The sequence below is a fragment of the Eulemur rufifrons genome, chromosome 2, assembly GCF_041146395.1.
Source record: "Eulemur rufifrons isolate Redbay chromosome 2, OSU_ERuf_1, whole genome shotgun sequence".
Classification (NCBI taxonomy): Eukaryota; Metazoa; Chordata; class Mammalia; order Primates; family Lemuridae; genus Eulemur; species Eulemur rufifrons.
The window spans coordinates 33,070,842-33,095,999 of NC_090984.1; the positions used below are offsets into that span (position 1 = coordinate 33,070,842).

Below are 25,158 nucleotides of genomic sequence, written 5' to 3' on the forward strand. Positions count from 1 at the left end.
TTGTATCCCTTTCTTATGCAGGTGCATGGTATATAAGGCAAATCTAATCAATATTATTGTTTTAAAAAATGTTTGTATTTGTTCTTATTTTGGTGGTGGTAGGGGATGTCTTTAGGTAGATAATAGAGGAAGAAGACCTATATTTATACTGAGCTCTTCCTGCCCTCTTGGTGGCTCCTGAAGGGGCTTTAGGAAGGGTTAATTTTATCTTCTATTTTACACACAAAGGAATTGAGACTCAGAGACAGAAGGTAGGCATTCAGGGATAGCATCTAATTGGCCAAGAGCCTAGATTTTGGATCAGAAAGAACTCAGTTCACATCCTGATTCTGCTACTTGAACTGTGTGGCTTTAGGCACATTATTTAACTTCCCTGAATTTCAATGTACTTATTTATTTATTTATTTTAGATTTTTTCTTGTTATTAAATTACAGAAGTAACATGTCTCTTAAAAATGTAAACTCTACAGAATATGTAAAGCAAAAAAAAGTATTTAAAATTTTTAAGAGTTTTGTAATTTTTTTTTAACAGAATAATGGTTCATTTAATATAAGGAAGAAAGCTGAATAGAATTTAGATTACTGGAATCTCAGTGTGATGGAATACTTTGTTTTATTTTTAGTGATTGTATCCTCTAAAGATAGTGACATTATTGGCTTCAGCCTATTTGCCAAGTTGAATGCTTTTTGTGTCATTGTTTGTGATGAAAAGAGCAATATTGCCGAAATCAAGATTCAAGGTAAAAGTTCTCAATGGTATTAAAAATTGCTGAAAAGATAAGCTCCTGCGTTCACTCTTTCTCCCCCTCCCGCCCGCCCCCCCCTGCTTCTTAATGCTAAAGAATATACAAATGGAGTGAGCTGTGAAAGCTGAAAGGACCTGATTGCCCTGCTTGCTTTCTTCTCTTTGGGGTGTAGGTGTTGGTCAGAATCTGACCATCCAAATGAAACCCATACACACTCTGGTGTTTGGGACCTTCCTGAGAGTTGTCTGGCAGGTGGAATGGGATACTGATGGCAGTGTAGGCATCCGGTTGTTGGACCGGAAGAAGTGTCAGTCTAGAATTCAGGAGAAGGTCTGTGGATATGCTTTATCTTTATAATATTTTATTTTTTGAATCTATTTATGTTTTTTACTTTTGTATTAACTTTTTATTTTTTTATTTGAAAAAATTTCTTAGATATACCCTTGACTATAGACATTTTTTTATTTTTTAAAATTTCTTAGATATACCCTTATATTATCTTTATATATGATATTTTTATATATAATTATATAGTACATAATTATATATTATATTTATATTTATTTAATCATGTTTTATCTTTATGCAAAACAACCTTACAATGAAGAACAAAATCTACAAGCCCATTAAGGTTTTTTTAGGCAAAATCTGCTAAAACTCAGCTAGCTTTTCCTCTGGCCTTATCTTTACCAACTTATTGTGATCTGGTAAAGGTAAAGAGTATGTTCAATGAGATTCTTTAAGAACTTAAAAACCAGAATACTATGGTCTTTTTTTTTTCCATTGTCCTTTCCAAACTGGCAGTGCATCTAGTAGCCTGAATTTGATTTGTGAAACTTTTCTTTTTAATTTTTTTTATTGATACATAATAATTGTACCTATTCATGGAGTACATGTTACATCTTGGTATAAGCACACAACATGCAATGATCAAATCAGGGTAACTGGGGCATGATTCACCTTAAACATTCATCATTGCTTTATGTTGGGAGCATTTGAAAACTTCTAACTATTCTGAAATACAATAAAGTATTGTCAACTATAGTTTCCCCATTGTACCACTGAACATCAGAACTTCTTCCTTCTATTTAGCAGAATTACCCCTTGATTTGTGAAACTTTTATAGTTTCCGTGTAAATGACTAGATAAAAGGTAAAGAGGACTTCCTTAAATCTCGAGATAATCTATTTGCACTAGATGTGTCTTTTTTTCAGAAGATTGAAAATTCAGATAATTATTTAACGAACTTATAGATTTTAGTGTTTATAAAACTGAAAATACCTAATATTGTCATTTGCTTATCAACTGAGAGTTCAAACATCGCTAAATTTAAAAAAAATATCACCCCAAAATAAAATCATGCAGTGGAAGGAAAGGTCTTATTTATGGTAGTTCTATAGAAATTATAATGATACAATTTTTTTTCAGGCCTTGATTCCTCCCTTTCTCTTCAGTCAAGAAAACAGTCACTTTTTGCCAGATTGGAAAATATTATTGTCACAGATGTTGATCCTAAGACAGTTCATAAAAAAGTAGGTGATAGTAAACAGTTAATATTTTTTGATGCTTGAATATGAGGTTCTATTATAAAATATATTAAAAAACATTAATGAAATATGCTTCAATAGAATGTTTTTATATACATAATCCCTTTTCTGAATGGTCTTTTATTTTGTCATTAACTTTCTGAGTAGAGTTCATTTCAAATATCTGTTTTTCAGGCTGTGTCAATAATGGGAAATGAAGTTTTTCGTTTTAACTTGGATTTGTATCCAGATGCTACTGAGGGGGATTCGTATACTGACATGTCCAAAGTGGATGGTGCACTGTCACTGAATGTTGGCTGTATTCAGATTGTGTACCTTCATAAATTCCTTATGTCACTTCTGGTAAAGTCATTATTTATATATTTTTTCAACTGAGAACTAATTAAATAACTCTGATAATTATGGCAAATATTATAAACTTTAGATTTTAGGGTGGGCATTGTTTTGATTATACAATAGGTGGTATTTATGTATGAATGTAGAGGTCAAAACTACTATTTACCAGTTGAAATCTGAATCATTTGACATTTTTTGTCTAGAACAATTTATTTTTGCTATAACATAATGAAGCTAAATTCTTGAATACAAAACTTACTGAAAAAATTTTTTTTTCTCTGTTCGTTAGACATATGACATTAGCCCTTGTCAGGCAGCTCATCACTGTAAATGGATTATCGGTAATTTCTTACTACCTCTAGAAAAATAGGGTGCAACGGAAAGTTATCTATTGGAAAAAATTAACATATATAAAAAGATGATGGTATTATTATTGATGTGCCTGTGTTGTGTTTGAATTTCTCCTTTTAACTTTATGTCCGTAGAACTTCCTGAACAATTTCCAGACAGCCAAAGAGTCTCTGAGTGCTGCTACTGCCCAGGCTGCAGAAAAGGCTGCCACAAGTGTGAAAGATCTTGCCCAGAGGAGTTTTCGTGTTTCCCTCAATATTGATTTGAAAGCACCAGTTATAATCATCCCACAGTCTTCCATTTCCACCAGTGCAGTAGTGGTAGATCTTGGGTTAATCAGAGTGCACAATCAGTTCAGTCTGGTGTCTGGTGAAGACTACGTAAATCCTCCAGTAATTGATAAAATGGATGTTCAGCTAACAAAGCTCACACTTTCTAGGTATGCTCTCAGTAATTATGGATTTAAGTATTAATGTTTTCCTTGAAATTTTATGACCATTGAAATTCATACCCAACATACTTCTTCTGTTGTACAGAGCAGTTTATTTTTTCATGAACTTTTTATTTTGAAAATTTCCAAACCTACAGAAGAATTGCAAAAATAGTCTCATAAGTGTACCTACATATACTTGTAGATTCACTGTTTACATTTGCTTTAATCTATGTATATACATATTAATATTATTTAAAGCATTTTTTGCTAAATTATTGAAGAATAGACATTGTGACCCTTTGCCCCTTAAATACTTTGTGTGTGTCTCCTAAAAACAAGGACGTTCTTAAATTAACCATGATGTAATTTTCAAAATTTGGAAATTTCCTTTTGATAAATACTATTATTAACATCTAAAATACAGTCACCATTTGGATTTTGCCTGTATCTGAACAATGTCCGTTGTAGTAATCTCTCCCACCCCTGATCCAGGATCACCCATGGCATTTAATTGTATTCTGTAATACTTAGGGGAATTTCTGTATCCATGGAAACTTATTCTGGAATAGTTCTTCAGCCTTTCTTTGTCTTTTATGTTTATGGGTACATAACTACTATGTTATGAATTTTGAAAAGTAAGGTCTAGTTGCATAGAATACCTCTCAATTTGATTTTGTCTGAGTGATTCTTCATGGTTTGATTGAGCTTAGACATTTTGTCAGGAATACTGTGTAAGTAATGTTACATCCTCACTGCTCACACTAGGTGACACATGAAGTCTGTACATAATTCATTTAAAAATCATTTTCTACCGCATCCAAGGAGATTTAGTTATTCAGAATAAAAAATAATGGTTATAAGACAAGTCCAGAAAATAATCTTGGAGAAGGGCTTTATGAAATGCCTGAGAAAATGCTAACTGTCCACCTTACCATGTTGTCTTCGGTCTCTGTACCAGTACATGTGTTGGTCCTTAAAGAAACTGTATTTGATGATTTCTTTTTTTTTTTTTTTTTTTTTGAGACAGAGTCTCACTCTGTTGCCCGGGCTAGAGTGAGTGCCGTGGTGTCAGCCTAGCTCACAGCAACCTCAGACTCCTGGGCTTAAGCGATCCTCCTGCCTCAGCCTCCCGAGTAGCTGGGACTACAGGCATGCGCCACCATGCCCGGCTAATTTTTTGTATATATATATTTTAGTTGTCCATATAATTTCTTTCTATTTTTAGTAGAGACGGGGTCTCGCTCTTGCTCAGGCTGGTCTCGAACTCCTGACCTCGAGCGATCCACCCGCCTCGGCCTCCCAGAGTGCTAGGATTACAGGCGTGAGCCACCACGCCCGGCCTGATGATTTCTTCCATCTCTTCAACAGTGTGAATTTCTTTTAAAAATTTATTCCATTTTTACCTATCTACTGTTTAAAGAAAGAAATTTTCTTAATGGTTCATTGTATATCACATATCTTAATCTGTCTCTCCTAGTGGATTATAGATTAAGTTAATTATAGATTTAGTTTTGAAAACAGCAGCACTGATTCAAATCAGTATTTAGACCAGCAAATAACTGCTTGACTTTGTTTTTTAAAATATGTTGCATTTATTTATGCATATGCATCATTTCTATTTTTCATTAGGACAGTGATCCAACCAGGCATCTCCCATCCTGATATTCAGATGTTGCACCCAATTAACTTGGAGTTTTTTGTAAATCGGAATCTAGCTGCATCTTGGTATCACAAGGTGCCTGTTGTTGAAATTAAAGGTCATCTTGATTCAATGAATGTGAGTATATGAGTGAAGAAAACTTTGCTATTGAAATTTTAAACTCTGAAGACTTTCTCAGTATAAATCCAAATGAAATGTAGAATTTTATACTGAATGGTGTAAGAAAAATTTCAGTGAGACATCGTCCAACAAGGTCCTTATTATTTTCAGTAGAACATTACTTAACTTTTAAATTTGCTATACGTACACATTGGTAGAATTGTATGCAAATTACTTTTTAGCATATTAGATTACATCTCATACTGTATATTTATACACACATTTTTATTGTTAGGAGTATCTGAGTACTCCTGTGATAATTACAGCGTTGAGGGAAATGCCTATTTTTTTTATATTGAGGACAACTCTATTTCATTGGAATTATTATTCTTATAAAAGAATTTATGTATTTTCTGAATTTTTCACTTTTTTAAATTGATCAGATTTTTTTGATCATAATTAATTTTCAGTAAAGATAATATGTTAAGCCATTGAAGCTAATATTGAATCATAAATTATATTGTTTTTTTGTCAATGTTTTATCTATCTTTGAAAATAAAAATTTTAACGTGAAATAAGTAGTAAAATACTTGAGTGAGTAGTTATTATTAACTTTTCAGTAAATGTTATTATCCTGTCCTTTGTGTTTTGTTACTGTGAAATTATTTTCTGTATTAAAATTGTTCCATTTTAAAATGTAATATATATTTTTTTAACATAATATTTCACAGGTTACTCTAAACCAAGAAGATCTTAATCTTTTACTTAGGATACTAGCAGAAAATCTTGGTGAGGCTGTTGAAGACGTGGATAAAGTGAAACCAAGGGTACAAGAGACAGGTAAGAGGCTGACAGTAGGGGGCGTAATATACGTGTCTATTTTACAATTTAGTGAGGAGACAGACAATAAAAATGAAGTAAACGAATACATATTTACACATTGTGATTTGTATTAACAAGAAAAAAACAAGATGCTATTGAGTACAATTGTAGTTGGAGATGATTGACTTTTCTTAGTTAAGCAAACAGTCAGTTACAATTTCAGACTTTTTTTTCTAAGTTGCATGAGTTGAGAGGAGACCATAAAGAAGGGTTTCAAATCAGTTGTGGATTCCTAGAATAATTACTGAATTTGTATGTATAGAAAAAACATTTTGAGTTGGCATGATGCTATGGTAGCACACACTATCTGATTTTAAAATAAGTCTTAGTAGCAAAATACCTGTAAGAATCGAAATAATTGATAAATTACCACTTCCCAAAGATACTGAAAAAATTGTACTACAATAAAAATGCAAAGAAAATTTATTTTATTACAGTGGCCCTTTTGACCTAATGACAAAGTAACTACCAGACTTATTTTTTAAGCTGCAGTATATGTATATTTATACATAATGTACATTTACATACAAGTATATAATGTTTAATTTTTTCAAACAAATGATAGTATCCTATATATATGTGCATTTGTGTGTGTGTGTTTATGGACCTTGCTGTTTTTTAAAAAATTAACCATCTCTTTTGGTGTCCATTCCATATCTGTAGATATACTGTGTTTAGATCTGCTTCATTCTTTTAATGGCTGCCTGGTATTCATTTCTGTTGAAGTGTCATAATTTATTTATTTAATGATAGACATTTCAGGTTGTTTTCAGTCATTCACCATTACCATGTTGCATCAAATATCCTTGTATATCCACTTTCACAAGTGCATGCATATCTGTAGGATAACACCAACTAAAGGATATGCAGTCTTTATTAATCTAACATAAATCCAATCAATAATTAAATCAACAAATAAATTCAGTGAGATTAAAGTTCTGACAGATCATGCTGATTGCCTTCCATAGAATTTGTACTAATTTTGCACTCCCACCAGGTTATTTTCTATACCTTTCTAATGTAGTATATTATCAGATTTTAATATTTTTGTCCATGTGCTAAATGAGAAGTGATATCCCACTGTATTTTTTATTAATAAAAAACCTTTTTTCTATATGTTAATATGTACACTAAAGTACACAAATAGTGTACAGTTTAATGAATTTTACATATGAGTGCACCTGTGTAATCACCACGATCAAGATACAGCACATATCTAGCACCCCAGAAGGCCTCCCTCTTGCCCCTTCCCAGTCCGTACCAAACACCCTGCCGCACATTTACCCGGAGGTAATTACCATTTTAACACATTGACTGCCACACAGAAAAAAAAATTTTTTCCCTGGGGCCACAGTGTTTTATTAAAACAAAATGATCCTTTCTAATTTGTTTTTTTTGTTTGTTTGTTTTCTGTGTGTGAGTTATATGCAGCACAATCCCCATTTTTAGAATTAAATTGTCAATATTAATTGTAACAATAAGAACATCAACAAGTAAGATTTTCATGAACCAACTGCAGGGTTTTGCTTCACAAGGCCCCAGGCTCAAAACTAGCCTGAGTTAAATACAACTCACATGGCAGTCAATGTGTTAACTTGTAATAGATAGATTAGTTTTGCCTCTTTTTGAATTTCATATAAATAGAATCATAAAGAATTTACTCTACGGTGTTTGGCTTCTTTCATTCAACATTTTGTTTGTGAGATTCATCCATGTTGTTGTATGTAACAGTAGTTATTTTTGTTCCTGTGGTATTCAGTTACATGGATGTATCACAATTCATTTTACCCATTCTATTTTTGATGGACATTTGGGTTGTTCCCAATTAGCTATCACAAATAAAGTTGCTATGAATGTTACTATACATGTCTTTCGATGTACTTATATACTCTTTTTTTGTATATGTAGGTAGGAGTAGAATTACTGGGTCATATGTTAGATTTACATTTAGCTTCAGTAACTTATGGTAAATTATACCAAGCAGTTTTCCAAGTGGTTATGCTAACTCACTTTCCTCCCAGCAGTGTATGAGAGTTCCAGCTGTTTCACATTCTCATCAGTACTTGGAATTGTGAATTTTTTAAAATTTAGCCATTCTGGTGGATATATAGTGGTATCTTGCTATGGTTTTTATTTATTTGCCTTACTAATGAAGTTATATGAACATCTTTTCATATACTTATTGGCCATTTGGATATCCTTTTTTGTGAATAACTGTTCAAGTCTGTTGACAATTAAGTTTATTGAGGTTTTTTAATTGATATATGGGAGTTTTAAAATTTATTCTGAATATGAGCCTTTTGCTGATTATATGTGTTATATCTATATATATGTGTTGGTATCTATGTAGAAATATCTTTTCCCTGTCTGTGGTTTGCCTTTTCACTCTTAATGGGTCTTTTGATGAATAGAATTTGTTAATTTTAATAAACTTCAATTTACTATCTTTTTCAATGATCAGTGCTTTTTATTTCCTATGTAAGAAATCTTTGCCTATTTCAGGCATTGTTTTTTAAAAGCAAAATATTTGCTAGAATTATTTCCCCTGTTTACATTATGTTTGCAATAGTGCTAGAACAAGACGATAGTTAAGAAACCTTAACTACCTCAAAGGTAATTACTTTCTCAAAGATAATAATTAACAGCAGTGGTTTTCCATATGGAATTCTGGTATAGTTTACACTGCAGGGTTCCTGTGTGTTGTATTATTGGTCAATATAATGCTAACTCTAATAATAGTAGTAATTAATTTAATGATATTGAGGGGTAGTAAAGAGTGAAGGCTATAAAATCAGACTTACAAATTTGGATTCCACCACTTGTGTGACACTGGGCAAACTACTGCATCTGTCTGAACCTCAGTTTTCTCATCAGTAAAATTAAAAATAAACGACAATAAAGTTCCTAACCTCAAAAGGATGTCATAAGAATTAAATAGAACAATCCACGTATAGCCTTAGAGCAGTGTCTGGCACACAACTATCACTTAGCAAGTGATAGTTGTTATTTTTGTGTATTACAATTTAGAAAGAAATTTTATAGCATTTCAGAGTGTGTGAATTCAGAAAAACAGCATAGGGTTTATATGGCTTTACTTTTGTTTCTTGGTATGGCATAAGAGGGCCTAACCTCCCACCGCTTTTTTTTTTTTTCTTTTCTAGTCTTACCTCTTGTTATCTTCTCATTAGTTAACCATATCAAATTCCATTCTGTTTGCAAAATGTGTTATTGTTCTTTGATTTTCCACACTTTCTTATCTTTTTCTTGGAATGTCTCCTCTGGGTGAGGAGATCTTTCCGCTTTCTTTGAGTGATGCCTCCTCCATTAAGCCTTTCTTGACCTCCCCACAACAATGCCATGCCTTGTTCTGTGCTTACAGTGCATTTTATACAGCGTCTGTTTATACTTCTCCACTTCATGTGACTGGGTGAGGCCTACTTATTTTGTTTATTTGTATTTTAAATGTATAAGTCTCTTCTACTAAACGATGAGTTTTCTTAGGGCCAGAGCTATTTCTGATTTGTGGATTTTCAGTGCCTGCACGAGGTCTAGAGTATTCATATAAGTCCACAATAAGTATTTGTGGAAGAAATGTGTGAATAAAAGTGAATGAATTTCTTTTAAACATTTTTAGGTGAAATTAAAGAGCCCCTTGAAATCTCTATTTCACAACAAGATGTACATGCTTCAAAAGATACTTTAACAACTGGAGTGGAAGAAATTAGATCTGTAGACATCATTAATATGCTGCTGAATTTTGAAATTAAAGAGGTGTGTAATTTTCATCTATTTTTGTATAGTGAGGTGAATAAATAATGGATATTTGGAATTACCTCTACTAAAGTAAACTTGTAGATAATTGATACAGATGAAAAATATCTTACATAGGCTACTTACATGTGACAGTGATGTTTCAAAATTTGAAAGTTTATTCAGGGTGAATTATATTTGGGAGATATAATATTTCATAGAGAAAATGGTAGCATGTCCTATTACATGCTTTTTAATGATTTTAGGACAGTTGGAATATACCTTTCTTTGGATTTCATATAAGAAAGTCCGGAAGGGTAATAGTGACAGAGAAATCCTTTGCAAATTTTAGAAACCCATAATAGAATAAAACACAATATGTCTACATTTTAAAAAAATTGTTATATTACTGTATGTTTTTCACCTGCAGATTTTTGAGGAAAGATTAAATGAATTTTCCTCTTTATTCACACATTTAACAAATATTTATTGTATATGCTAGGTGCTAAGTATACAGACGTACAAGGCAGAGACTTTGAACTCAAACAAGAAAACGAGCAATTAAAATTTTTATATGCTCCCTTTAAAAATACACTCAATGTACTGTTGGAGCTTGTGGTGTTGATGGTAGGGAGGGGCATCTAAGCAGACTGAGAGGGTCAGGGAAGATTTCTTGGAGGAGGTGACATTTGAGTCAGATTTTTAAAGAAAAATAAATCATCTGGGAAAAGAAAAAGGGGTCAGGAACGGCTCTGCATCAGGGTAGAAAGAAACAGGGCTTCAATGCTGGAAAAAAAAAAAAAAAAAAGAATGGCCAGCCTTCAGGCTGCAATCTTTTGTGAGAAATAAAGCTCTCCTTTCCAAAAAAAAAAAGAGAAACAGGCATGAAAGTATGTGTACGTGAGAAAACATAGGAGATGACAGGGACTTGCAAGAACTTCCTTCAAAATCCCTTTATCATAAATAGTTGTATGGAGGTGGTGGTCTTTTCTAAGTTAAAAATAATAAGCTTGTTTAAACAAATGAGGCGGTTCTCCTTTTGTGATCTGAAATACATGCTTTGAAACTATTCTCTTTCATCTTAAACCTCTGAGTTTTTTTGGTTAGTATCAGAGTTAGTGAAGATTTTTAATCTTGGGTAATTGAAACATTGATAGATGAATCATTCTATTTGTAATAGTACTTATTTAACTTACTTAAATCACTTAATTAAATTAACTACATAGAATCAAATAATTCTATTAAGTATTTAAGTAATTAAGAATTAATATGTACATAGAAAACTCAAGTCATTTTTAATATTATTTGTAATACATATTGTGATAGTTCTGCTTCTTTAAGACAGTAGTTGAGGGGACAGTAAAGGGGAAGCAATTTGCAGCCTCCAGGTAGATATTTGGCATTGTCTGAAAATATTACCTGGCAGGGAGTGTGCTAATGGCAACTAGTACATAGAGGCCAGAGATGCTGCAAAATGTCCTTCAGTGCACAGGACAGCCCCCACTGCAATGAATTATTAGCTCAACATGTCAGTAGTGCCAACGTTGAGAAAACTTGCCTTAGGAGTAGTATAAAAATTGGCTGTTTGTCTCACAGATTTTCAGATGGAAGGCCATCCATCAGACTAAGGCTTTGGGGAATTAGGCTGAACTGCCTATTTTTTTTGGTACTTTACCTTTGAAAACTATCAGACTGTTGTGGTGATGCTTCAAAAGTCTGAACAAGTAAATGGGCCTTCTGAGATAGATAATACTAGGCAGTTTTTGGGCTCAATAGAAGTAAATATCTTTACATTGTGTGAATTTCTCATATCCTAATGGTTATTACATTTTTGACTTATCTTCATTGTGTATTAGTGACATAGTTTGTGGTAATACTGATACCTTCTTTTAGGTTGTGGTTACTTTGATGAAAAAAGCAGAAAAGAAAGGTAGACCTTTACAGGAATTAAATATCCTGCACCTTGGAATGGAAGCTAGAGTCAAAACCTATGACATGACTGCTGAAGCTTATCTTAAAAAAATTAGTATGCGATGCTTTGATTTCACTGGTAAGTGTGCAATATCATCTGTGTAAATTGTTCCTTAGGCAGAAGGTCCCTATCTTTTTGTCAATGTAAGACATTTATTTGTGTCACCAGAATTATTTGGTTAGGTTAAATAAATTATTACACTGAAAATTGGCTGTACGTGGTGGCATGTGCCTGTAGTCCCAGCTACTCAGGAGGCTGAAGTGGGAGAATTGCTTGTGCCCAGGAGTTTGAGGTTACAGAGAGCTGTGATCAGGCATGTGTACTCCAGCCTGGCTGACAGAGTGAGACTCTGTCTCTTAAAAAAAAAAAAAAGTAAAAAATAAAAAAAAAGTTATTATACTGATATAGAGGAATTTATTATTTTAAGAAAAATACTAACTTATGTAGTTATTTATCATAAACTAAGAATTTATCTCAATGTCTGTATTTAAAATGAAATACATATCTTTAATGTATACATATTAATGTATAATACTTCAGTACTTGTAAAAAGCACCATTTCATTCTGACTGTGCAATGGAAACTGACATATTAGGAAATCAGAAGCCAGGTATAACACCTAAGTACAGAGTCCATGGACCCTTTTTGAAAAGTTGAGTTAATTTACTAGGAAATATAACTTTTATTTGTTTTTCATTTTTAAATTACATAAGTTTTTAAGTTTGTTTTTAATTACATTAATAGGAGCTTATGAAAAATAAAAATTAAATAAAGGAGTATATAGGGGGAAAAATTTAACATCACTTTGTAGTTTGACTTCCCCTCAAATAAATACTAAATTATTATTTAGTGGGCATCCTTGACACTATTTAAATTCACTTTCTAACTTGCAACAAGCCAACTTTTAAACTTATATGAGTGTTTAAAGTTTATAAGAATGCTATGGGATATCTTTAAGTAAAGTAAACTTGTATTGAGAATAATTCCTAGTTTATGTATTCTGTAAGTTTGTTCTTTAGTATAGTATGATTTGTTTAAATGAAAGTAATACAGTAGTACCAAATGTTATACTAGTTGTAATTGGCTGGTACTAGGTTTTTTGTTTTTATGGAGTGGCTTTCTTTTTTTCAAAGCCAAGTTTATTGAGGTATGGTTATATACAGTGTACTTTACCCTTTTTAGTGTACAATTCTATGAGTTTTGACAGACATACATTTGTGTAACTGGCTGGTCCTGTTTGAAAACATGTTTAAAATGTTTAAGAGACTTTATGGGTCAACCTTGTCTTTTTCTCTTTTAGACTCTAAAGGAGAACCTCTTCACATTATTAACTCTGCTAATGTGACTGATGAACCTCTTCTGAAAATGTTATTGACAAAGGTACCCAGTTTAATTTCTAGGATTCTTTAATGTTTGAATATATGAAGTTATATATATTACCCTCATATTTAATATTACAATTTTCTCTCCTAATATTATTTATTCTAAACCGTTGGTTGTGGTGAATTGTGCAAGCATTTGAAAATCCTGGATATTTTCATTAACCGTCTGAGTTACCCTATGTTGTTGAACAAATGGGAGTAGTACAAAGTTCCGTTGTAATTTGAAGCGAAGTGTGTTATAATCTAGATATATTAGCATTTTTTCCTACTTTTTGGATTAGTATACCTAATCTAGATATACTAGCGTTTCTTCCAGTGTAGGATAAGGAATTTGAAATTTTGCTTGTATAGAACGTGAGAAATGCTTATGTGGTCAGTTCATTTTGGCATGTTCTTCTTTGCCTTTAGGAAATATGTTTATATGGTTTTATTAACATACTTTGAAAAGTATTAACAATATGTGTATTTTCAATGTGTTTCAATTTTTAGTGTTTATAACCCAGTGTTTTAATTTTCTACTATTTGTAGGCAGACAGTGATGGACCAGAGTTTAAAACTATTCATGATAATACCAAACAGAGATTGAAGGTAAATTTTTTATAATTTACTATAAGCCTGGGTTGTGTTGATTAAATCTAGCTCCATAGCCATTTCAGTTGTGAAAATGTGAGTTCTAAAATTAGGAGGAGGGTAAGAACAATAATAGATCTAATTTGTAGATAAAATACATGGATATAGAATTGAAATAAAGTTCTTACAAAAAGTTGATTTGATTTTGTAAAAGATTATTTGTTTCCCAGGTATGAATTAATGATTACTTGGTAAGTATAAAAATAATACTCTTAAAGGGAATTTTGTTTATTTTAGTTCATTATGGTTATTTGGCCTAATATTGATGGAAGCATTGAACATTTGAATTACGTATTTGCATTAGGATTAGAGTAAGAGTAAGGACAAAGATAAAGCATGGCCTAGTATAGACATTGCCCACAGTCCATGAGAGCGTATCATAGTCAGTCTTGGAACCATCTGAAGTGTGGCCTAAGGCCTGATAATACTTCCTATTTGCTTAAAATTCATCAAGTTCTGTTGAGGTTAGAATTGTAGTCATACTTGCAAGTGGGCAGAGCATTGGTTTATTGTGTGGTGAGGATTAACATTGTAATAGTGACTCCTTTCTTAAAAAAGTAAAAATTTTAAAAAGGCTCTTCGTTGAACTATTCTTGTGCTATTTGTATCTGTTGAAGTGTAACATAAAAACGCTATTGTAGCTGAAATCTACCTCTCTAATTGTTCATTATCTTAGGTTTCATTTTCATCTTTAGACTTAGTACTTCATTTGGAAGCTTTACTTTCCTTCATGGATTTTTTATCATCTGCTGTTCCATCTTCTGGACCGTCCTCTTCTGAGAAGGAATCTGAGCTGAAACCACTCATGAGGGAGTCCAGAAGTATCACTGGCAAAGCTGGTATTAATTTTTGAGTCATGGTCTAATACTTTCTATCTGAACTTTAATAATCATATAATAACTTATTTTTTTTCAAGCTAAGATAAATATTTAGCATCTTGACATTACTGCTGCTCTGACAGACTAGGTTAGTTTCAGAAGAAAGCAAACGTTATCTCTATGGGATTATAGAGCAGCTTATGGGGGATTTTAAATAAACTTTGTTTAATATTGATTATTTATATTTCATTTTACTGTCTTGCCTTTATGTAAAATAGAAGTTGAATATACTCTGGGCTGAGGTTTCTTTGCAGTCTTCAGTCCAATGAAAGTGATAAAGAAGTTAAATTATGGATACAATCATACATAGTAACTAACAAAGGCCCGTTTCTATTAGTCAAGTATAGTGGTCAACAATTTGAAGTGCTTTGTGAGAAGCTGAAGGGAGGAATCTTATGGAAGAGACAGACTCAACTTTCGTTTCTAACTAAAACTGTTACTGAGATCACACACAGATATGGGTGCATGTTCCTCTGGTATATTACTTGTGCTATGAAATATTAAGTATGAAGTATCCTGAGTGAATAAAGAACATATGCCTGTTTTTAAGTCAAATATCATTTTAATTATTTTTCTTTCATATTACATGATATAAATATTTAACATCTAGTAATTTAATTTTCAGACCATTACCACTTTGAGTTATATTTACATTATTGGCATCTTTAGTGTAAAAGTGGAAGTACTATTAGCTCTGATACAAGGATCTGATTTTTTTAACAGTGCAACAGAGCACTAATTTTGTTATATACTAGAGTAAAGGAGTTTTACCTTCTTTGCCTCTAATATACTTGTCATATTAATATCCTTACAAATAATATCATTAGAAACACCTCTTCTTTATATAATATATATGATACAAACACAACACAGTAGATAAATGAAAAAGCCATGTTTAAACTCACAATAAACTACAAATAATATAATCCAAAGTAACAGTCTTCGAGTTTAGCTGTATAGTTGGTCTTAGTGGTTTGATTATGCTACAATAAATATTAAGGGAAAAAACAACCTGTCATCATATTGGTAACTAAGAACTGATACTCTTCATGCATTTGCAGTATTATCAGAAGGGTCTGTTTGCTTCAGGCAAGACAGATTGCTAGGAAAATGTACTCTAAATTTATCAATCAGGACCTGGACTACAGTAGATTTAGGGAATCCATTTGATTATGATTCTTATACATGTACATTATAAAATAATTTTACTTTTTAAACTGTTCATTTTTCATAGAATTTATTTTAGAAGCAACAGGATATAATCTAGAGAAATTGGTTTTGTAGCTAATAACATGAACTGTAAGTGCCATAGTAAATAATATGTATTTTATTAATCATCAAACTATTTCAGTTTTTTATGGATTATTCATCTTTAATTTATGAAAAGGAGTTCAGAATCAAAATTTTAGACTAACAGATTTATAGAATTCTAATATAGAGGGTTTTCTTTTTTCACAAAAGAAAAATTACTGTAAAGTTTCCATGTAGTAAATTGTACTTTCAATGTGCTATTAATAATAGTTGCCTTTATTCTTAATTTGAAGGAGAACATGCTAGTTTTTGTCTGATTGGCATTTGAAAATTGATTCAAAATCCATATTAATTACATGGTATCTTAATGGAGGCCTTTTGGTTCCTCATAGTACATTCTGTACTTTTGTTTTAGTGGATTTGAGGTTATTGTGAGTGTTATATCATCTTTGCCATTTGCTAATCACAGGGTTTCTATTACTTTTCAGTATCTAGCAACACCTCTCAACAGGATGTGTTTGATTTAAAAATCACAGCTGAATTAAATGCATTTAATATCTTTGTCTGTGATCAGAAATGTAACATTGCAGATATTAAAATACATGGTAAGTTATTATTCCTTGTAGGTATTTCTGTTTCTTTACATAAACATCCAGGAAAAATTGGCTTGTACATGGTAGATTTCCCATGAGTCATCTTTTGGTTTACTTATATTGAAGACTTATGCAAACTTTTCAAAGGTATACCTTAAAATGCTAGAATTAAATTTGTTATGATGCATTGCTGACTTGAGACATTCTTTATGTATTTAAAAAATTGCAGAATAAATCTGTTTTAATCTCTTATTGTTCTGACTGCATTTTTCAGAGTAATATAACTTTAAGTTGAGAAATGGATACATAGTAACATCTTACTTAGTAAAACAAAGTCATTATCCTTATTTCTGTGGACTTTTGTGCCTATATCACAAGGAAAGGAAGTTTCTAAAAGAAATCTTGTAAGCTTTTCCCATCATTAGCTTGATACAAGAACAAAATATTATATGTGGTGTAATGGTTTAGATTATACCATAGATTCTAAAGTCATCTTGCCAGGGTTCAAGTTTGGACTCTGACACTGGCTGATCTTGAGCAAATTAATTTACCTTTCTATACCTTAGTCCTCTTCTGTAAATGGAGATACTAATAATTATTCATGGGGTTATTGTGAGGATTAAGTAAAATTTACACATTTATGTATGTTTAGAAAAGTCCATGGTACATAGTAAGCAGTTTTTAAATAGGTTAAAAAATCACTTCCATTCAACACATATTACTGTATATATTTCATGAGGGGGCATGGTAATGGTTTAGGCTTGTTACTGTGTCTCAGCTTCAGTTATTGTCTATGTACTGAGGAGCAGTTGTAGAAATAATTATTCCCTTAGAAATTATGAGAATGACAAATTTTTTTGGAGAGCAATCTTAGAAGACTGTGTTCTAGATACAATTTATTGTAGAAATAAAAGTACTTATTTATCAAATGGTATTCATTTACTTTTAGTTATTGGAGCATCAGTTTTAATAATATAATAAACTTTTGTGAGATAGATGTTTTAGCAAATATTATGTCTTCCCAAAGGACCACTTCTGGTCTTGCCAGTGGACAGGATATTTGTGTTTGTAGAAATGTGATTAATTGTCTTTGAAATTTGGTGTGTGTTTTTTTGTTTTGTTTTGTTTTGAAATTTCTACAACTTTTATGTAGGAGATCCCTGTATCCCTTAAAGGCATTATTACCTTTCTTAGTTATCTTATACATGGACGTTGATACCATTAATATGTCTAGTAATGGGTAATTTTTATTTACTCTATATCTTGTCAGCATATTACTGGACTTAAACATCACTGAATTGGTTCACTTAGATTAGGTGAAAAGTTTGTAAATGTTATGTTTCCCCTAGGATTGGATGCCTCTATTTCTGTGAAGCCGAAGCAGACTGATGTGTTTGCCAGACTTAAGGATATCATAGTTACAAATGTAGATTTGCTGTCCATTCACAAAAAGGTAATTAAAAATACATTTCTATGTTGACATTTATTTTGCTCCTTGGATTTGAGATGCTATCATTCATTTGTTCAGAATACATTTATTAGTTGTGTGTCATGTGGCGGGTACTTTATTAGGGATTAGAGATGAAAATGGTAATGGTCTGCTTTCACATTGTTTATAGGTTAGGTCTCCTGGTACACAGTGATTTATAAAAGTTATTTCTGAACAGTTAAGTTATTGATATTTCAATTGATCAGTGATTTTTATAGAAATAGGAAAAGTTATTGTCAAGTAAAATATTTTTAAGTAATAATTTTTAAGGTTGAATTTATGTATTGCTTCTTTATATATCAAGGATTTTGTAATAAGGGAACTTATTTATAATACATTGATAAGGCCTGTACAGCTCTTTTGATACAATAACATGTTAATCTAATACTTTTAGGCTGTCTCTATTTTGGGAGATGAAGTCTTTAGGTTCCAACTGACCCTTTATCCTGACGCCACAGAAGGAGCGGCCTATGCTGATATGTCTAAAGTGGATGGCAAACTTAGTTTCAAAGTGGGCTGTATTCAGATTGTTTATGTTCATAAGTTCTTCATGTCTCTTTTGGTAAGTTTATTGTTTAGATGTATTTCTTACTGAGGCTGAAATATTTTTGCCTATACAACTGAACCTAGATAATGTAAATCATCATTGACAGGGTTGTGTGATAAACGCCCAAATACTGAACAGAATGTTATAGTTAAGGAAATCCCTTATATGATGGTTAACCAAATGAGTTTTTAAAATTACTGTTTTGAATATATAAACTATCATTCTCTAAAATTTCCATAGTTATGTATTTTGAAAGTACTTTTTGATGTTTTAATTTAGGCTTTTCAGTGTTACTTGTTTGATGAAATACTCCTAAGAGTATTTAGCTAAAAGAATTTTTTAAGGAAGCTGACAGGTATTCGAAAGACTAATACTGGAACTTGCAGCTTATAATTGCGATCAACAAGACCATGAAATTCTTTTCTTCTAATGTTATTTATTTCCATTTAAGTGTCATGGGCTGAAGAGTTTAAATCTGCTTATACTTCTTATCAGAAATGCTAATTAAAACTTACAAGTCAAGAATTTCTACTTAAACCATCATGTTCACTTTTTTAGATAGTAATTTATTTGGAGCCAGAAAGGGAGGAGTAAATTACTTTTGTATTATTAATAGATGAACATTAAGAATATTGCTTCTAAGAATGTTCTTTTCCTCATTGAGAAACATCTTTCAGTTTTTAGTTGAAATTGAGATGAGGTACATCTAAGTATAAATAAAGAACCTTTGATTCTGACTAATGATTACAGGGTCATTGACAATTAACCATCTTTCCTCATGTGTGAGTACATTTAAAAAAAATCTTTAGAAATAAGCCAGCAGAACCTTAGTTTCTAAGAGTAAACTTTATTCCTGTGTCCTAGCAGTACAGAATTGAACCTACTTTTGGAGAAGTACAGTGCTCTCTCTCCTCCATTCCTTTCATTTAAATCTGAATTTAAAATGACCAACATTCATTAATAAAAAGAATATTAAAGAATTGTTATAAAAATTTGCCATAAAAATAAAATAATTCAGAGATATAAAAAATGAAATTTAAAGAACTTTTTCTTCCTACAGGTAATTGTTACCTCTGGGTAGCTATTGTTAATAGCTATAGTTAATAGCTATTCTTAGTAACTATTTTAAGTTATTGTTATCTAGCTATTATTAATAGCTCAGAGTGTATATTTTAGACTTTCTCCATATAATCATAAATAAATAAGATCTCTTTTATGTTACATCTTTTATTTAGTTTTTCTTTTTCAAGTAAATGCTTTTTAAAGTGTTTCCTTTTAAAAATAAATACCTTTTTGGGAGAACTCTCTAAATATTCATTTCTTCCAACAGAACTTCCTCAACAATTTCCAAACTACTAAAGAAGCTTTGAGCGCAGCCACAGTCCAAGCTGCAGAAAGAGCTGCTTCCAGCATGAAAGATTTAGCTCAAAAAAGCTTCCGCCTTTTGATGGATATCAATTTGAAAGCACCAGTTATTGTTATTCCTCAGTCTTCAGTATCACCTAATGCTGTTATAGCAGATTTGGGTTTAATCAGAGTTGAAAATAAATTTAGCTTGGTTTCTATGGAACATTTTTCTCTTCCCCCAGTCGTTGATAAAATGAACATTCAGCTCACTCAGTTGAAGCTGTCCAGGTATAAACATATAATTTAATTGTGTATTGCATGTTAGAAATAGGGTTTTCATTTTTGTCTGAGGTGTAAAATACTCGAGTAATTTGTGGTTCTCATTCTTTATTTCTTCTAATTATGAAACCTTGGTCACTGTTTTTTGGTCAGTGGTTAATAGTAGTGTGCTTCATAGAATCTGTATTTTGTCTTACTAAATTTATAATGTGATAATTTTTCCATTTTATAAAAATTACCTGTTAACAAAATTATGGTTCACTCAATACTGAATTTAATTTTTTTCGCACTTTGCACATAGCTATTTCCTTTTCTGTAGGTGAGAGAAAACTTCTTAAAATGTAATAAATTTTAAGATTTATTTCTCATTTTCAGACCTTGTCACATTTGGGAATTCTCAGTGAGGTATTTAAAGGATTATTGAATCCAATGGGAAAGTGTTGGCTCTGTTGAATAGCAAGAGTACTTATTTGATTGTGGAGATGGTTGTTGGCAGGCAAGCTAGAATGACTATTACCATATGTTCATTTAACTTTTAGATTTGGTGAGTTTTTCCCTCCTTGAGTTTGGGAAGTACCAATAGCATTAAGTGCTCATTATACAATTACTGTCTTTATTGTTCAGTTTTAGGAGACTGTAATGTTTGTATGACATTGTACTAGTTGCTTTATCAAATAGTCTTTTTGAAAAATAGAAAATAATGCAGTGGTCATACTGTATGAAAATTATGTCTTTGAAATCAGTGTTATATAGGCTTTATTTTAGATAGTTCTACATATAAGCTTGATTTCTGATTCAGATTGATTTGTGAAAGGAAGTATCTTCTAAAAGAATTCTGATAGAAGCTTTTAGTGTTTATGAAAATGCTGTGTGGAAACTGTTACACTAATGATAGTCCTCATTTAAAACTGTAAATTTCAAATAAATAAATAAATTCTTGTTTTTCTTTTAGAACTATTTTGCAAGCTGGTTCTCCACAACATGACATTGAAATTTTAAAACCAGTCAACATGCTTTTGTCCATACAGAGAAATTTATCGGCAACATGGTATGTGCAAATTCCTGGGATGGAGATAAAAGGAAAACTGAAACCTATGCAGGTAAATACCTAGTATAAAATATATGATAATTGTTTGATAGACTTTTATCATGATCATAGGTGCTACACACAGTTCTAGTGTACATCAGAAGTGATGGTACATTGAAAGAGAAAACTTCGTTAACTGCAAATGAGATCATCCTTGTTTCCCACATTTTTCTTTATTTCATTTTAGTTAGATATTTAAAATGAAGAGGTTTGAGATAAAACCTATTGGAGTCTACTGAAAATATTATTCTCAATTTTGGAAAATTATATTAAAGTTTTAACACAGTTAAATTGTAAAACAATGCAAAGTGATGTTCAGAGACCACCTATTCAAAGCACCTTAGTTTTTTAATGTGTAGAAGCTTTCTTTTAAGTAGAAAAGTGGACATAATTTTGAATAGGTAAATATATTTGTTTGGTAAGCATAAATACAGCAGTATTTTTAATAGTGTAGTTAGCAGGTTACCGGTCGGCTCACAGGAGGAGGTGAGACTGGTTAAAGATAGTCACAGAAGTGTAGGAGTCTTGTGACTCTTGTGTGCCTATGTGTGAAACTGTTGAAGCCAAACAGCAGGAGATGGGGGAGGGGAGGACATACAAAACAAATAGAGTGTGTGAAGAACAAATACAAATTTAGTTTAGTGGTTTTTGATATCTGTGATTATTTCAGAGTTGGTTCTAAAGATAAACAAGAAGGGTCAAAGGAGCAGAGTTTTGCTAGGGAAGAAGTTAAAATTGAAGCTTATTGTGGAAATGAAGGTTTCTGTTTGTATGCACTAGTGTATATATTACATGAGGAAGAACTATTGAATTATGTCTGTTTGGTGTATTTATAGAGTAGGCTGTTTTCTGGAGTATGGATACTTTTCTTAATTTCTTCCTTGCTGCCAAGAGATTTGATTCCAGGTCTAATATTTGACTCTTCCTTTTAAAGATTATGTGGTTATGTGTTTGCTAAAAGCAACAGTAAAACCAAAATGCTTGTCAGTAGCAGAGTGTGGATAAAATTATGGTATATTTATGTAATACACATTGTAAAGCAGATAAAGTGAATGGACTAAAACTATATGAAACAAAATGGATATATCTTAAACATAAAAATGAAAAAAGTGAGTTGCAAAATGTTAGTACAGTTCTATATTATTTCAAATTTTATAACAGGCAAGATAATGCTATATATATTGTTTAGAGATGCAATAGTAGTAAATGTAAGCAAGTATTCATGGGAATAATAATTCTCTAAGATAGTGTCTTTCTCTGGGGATAAAAGGAGAAGGAAGTGGGGTCTCAGGTACACACGGGGCTTCAGCCATATATATCATGGGGAAATGAGATCTGAAGGAATATAGCAACTTAAGACTTGACAAAGCTAGGTGGTAGATTGACAGAGGAGGATTAATTATAGTATTCTCTATCCTTTTTCTTTATGCTTGAAGTATTTCAAAAGAAACAAGAAAAAAATAACAGGTCTGATAGTTTAGCATCGAAATATGATCTTTACTTTCACCATAAGAACCTTTATTAACTCAAGAGTGTAGCCATAGGGAATAAGGCTGCCTAACTTGTCAGTGATCCAGGCCTCTGTAAACACCCCATCTTTGGTCATAGTCTGTATAATTTTCCTGGGTTTGGGGTGCAACTAAGAAAGGGCATCAGGAAGATGACACCAACAAGTTGTTTTGGGTAAATCAGTTTGACAGTGGGGGCTATCTTTCAAAATTGTCCTTCAGACTTATCGAGGGTGAATATAATATATAATACAGTTGCTCTTTTTACCCACAGCAAACTGAAGGAGGTGGTGAAGTTAGCTGCTGTTCAGGCAGCTGTGGTATCTTGGTTGGTATCACCAGTGGGAATGGACACACAAGGAAGTTACAAGGAGTTAAAGTTACACCTGTTATTTGAGGACTAGGGCTTGGGACAAACAGGAAATCTCTGGTCCCTGTCTTGTGCTAAAGTATCTCTCTATTTTCATTTAGGCTGGGAACCAGGCAATTTCCCTGGTGATAGGGACCTAATTTGGGAGGCACAGGGTACTGTGGCCTTCACAGGTGATTTGCTGTACATGCATGCTTGTGTGAATTTGTGTGTAAGTGCTTGAGACAGGCCTTTTGGACCACTGTAAATGTAGGGGAAATTTACAAAAGGTAGAACAATAAGAGCCTTCAAAGAAAGTACTGATTTAATGGATCTTAGCAACCAGTAACAGCTTCGTTAGTTCTAGTTGCTTCACGTTGTTCTGCAGCCACACATGAGGAAGATAGTATTATTCCCTATTTTAAAGGTTATGAAATTTGAGTTAAGGAGACTAAGAAACTTGGCCAACAACACAACTTGAAAGTGGTAGAGCTAATACAGATCTTCCTGATGCAAAATCTCTAGCTTTCTTTTCTTTTTGCTCTACATACTCTACTATAAAGGTAGAGATGAAGAAGATACTGTCTTCCTGATTAGTTTTCTTGGTTTCTAAAAATTCTTTATAGATGCATTTGTTATTGTTTAAGAGGTGTTATTCTTGATAAGTTTAACAAATGTTTTATGTATGTCCAGATGCGTATGTACTGAGATGAAGAGGTACATATCAGGAGAGAATCTTTTTATTTTTTGGTAGAGATCAGAAACTGAGCAGCATTCTTCCTGTATTGAGTTTGGAGGGAAGTAAATAATGTAGAAGAAGGAACTAGTACTGGGTGAGAAGAGAGAGAGGCAGAATGGAGATGGGAAGATAGGGAAAGGGGAGAGAGACACAGGTCCAGGAACAGGATGGCATAGTAACAGATAAGGCAGGGAGAGTGTTAGAGTGCCAGAGGGGGCTTGGATATGGGTGGAAGCAGCAGTGTGCTTACACACCTTAGATGAGGTGAAATGCGTCTAGCCTGGTGTTTGTGGTTCTCTCTCTTACTCTCTCTCTTTAAAACAGACGAACAGTTAGTTAATTTGAGAAACCATAAATTGACACAAAAGTATGATAGTCTGTATTTTTTATTACTTTATGTTAACAAATTATTGGTGGTTTCTGTTAATAGGTTGCTCTCAGTCAAGATGACTTGACAACTTTAATGAAAATTTTGCTAGAAAATCTTGGAGAAGCTTCTTCACAGCCAAGCCCTACACAGCCTGTACAGGAAGCTATGAGAGTGAGAAAAGTAGATGTCCCAAGTGGACTTGACCACCTCAAAGGTACAAATCAATGAAGATGGTTTGCTTTTATTATGGAAAAAACTTAGTATTAATGTCATTTATATTTAGTGGTGTTTTGTTGTGGGGTTTTTTTTTTTTTTTTTTTTTGGTCGAATGTAATATGGTGTGAACTGATTCAGTATTGTACTGTTTACTGTGGAAAATCTTCTGGGGCTGGGACTGCCTCTTGAAGGTCCCAGGGAAGGAGGGAGCTGGTACCAGCATCATAAAGACATAGCAGCCTGAGACTATTTGTTATAAGGATATCATCTGTTTTTAGCCATGAAAATATTAACCTCTTTACAGTCTAATAACACACATGATATTCAATGTCTATGACTTTAAATGATGAAAAAACGAGTGAAATAACATTTCACATAATCTGTTTGAGAAAGTAAGAAGAAACCTTCTATTTTAAAATGACTGAATTCAAAAGGTTCAGTGCTTTCAATAGGTTCAATTTTGATGATCTGAAATTTTGTTTTATGTATCTGACTGCATAATTCTCCAGTACAGCCAAATAAGTAAAGCTGTTACTATGCAAGAATAGTAACTGTGCACTTGTTGCTTGCATGATGCTTATTTACTGTTTACTTATGAAAGCTAAATTTGCTGAATTCACTAGGCACTGAGGTGGTATAACTTAAGAGAAAAGTCAGACTAGGCATGCAGCGTAGCAAGATCCCAAGAATTAAGAGAGAAAAGGACCTTGGTATCGC

The 25,158-nt window shown here is 32.3% G+C and overlaps 1 protein-coding gene across 4 annotated transcripts in view; it reads left to right on the forward strand.

Annotated features, from left to right (window-relative positions):
• The window catches only part of VPS13C (vacuolar protein sorting 13 homolog C), a 163,929-nt gene that overhangs the window by 73,113 nt on the left and 65,658 nt on the right, over nucleotides 1-25,158 (forward strand). For all 4 annotated transcript variants that reach the window (XM_069483234.1, XM_069483243.1, XM_069483250.1 and 1 more), the window contains 17 exons: nucleotides 624-740; nucleotides 2,175-2,278; nucleotides 2,468-2,635; nucleotides 3,115-3,419; nucleotides 5,043-5,190; nucleotides 5,904-6,012; nucleotides 9,689-9,825; nucleotides 11,698-11,854; nucleotides 13,077-13,156; nucleotides 13,687-13,746; nucleotides 14,465-14,627; nucleotides 16,406-16,522; nucleotides 17,860-17,963; nucleotides 18,394-18,561; nucleotides 19,877-20,181; nucleotides 21,125-21,272; nucleotides 24,286-24,439. In XM_069483234.1, the coding sequence (XP_069339335.1) occupies nucleotides 624-740; nucleotides 2,175-2,278; nucleotides 2,468-2,635; nucleotides 3,115-3,419; nucleotides 5,043-5,190; nucleotides 5,904-6,012; nucleotides 9,689-9,825; nucleotides 11,698-11,854; nucleotides 13,077-13,156; nucleotides 13,687-13,746; nucleotides 14,465-14,627; nucleotides 16,406-16,522; nucleotides 17,860-17,963; nucleotides 18,394-18,561; nucleotides 19,877-20,181; nucleotides 21,125-21,272; nucleotides 24,286-24,439 (2,544 nt within the window). The remainder of the gene's footprint in view (nucleotides 1-623; nucleotides 741-2,174; nucleotides 2,279-2,467; nucleotides 2,636-3,114; nucleotides 3,420-5,042; nucleotides 5,191-5,903; nucleotides 6,013-9,688; nucleotides 9,826-11,697; nucleotides 11,855-13,076; nucleotides 13,157-13,686; nucleotides 13,747-14,464; nucleotides 14,628-16,405; nucleotides 16,523-17,859; nucleotides 17,964-18,393; nucleotides 18,562-19,876; nucleotides 20,182-21,124; nucleotides 21,273-24,285; nucleotides 24,440-25,158) is intronic.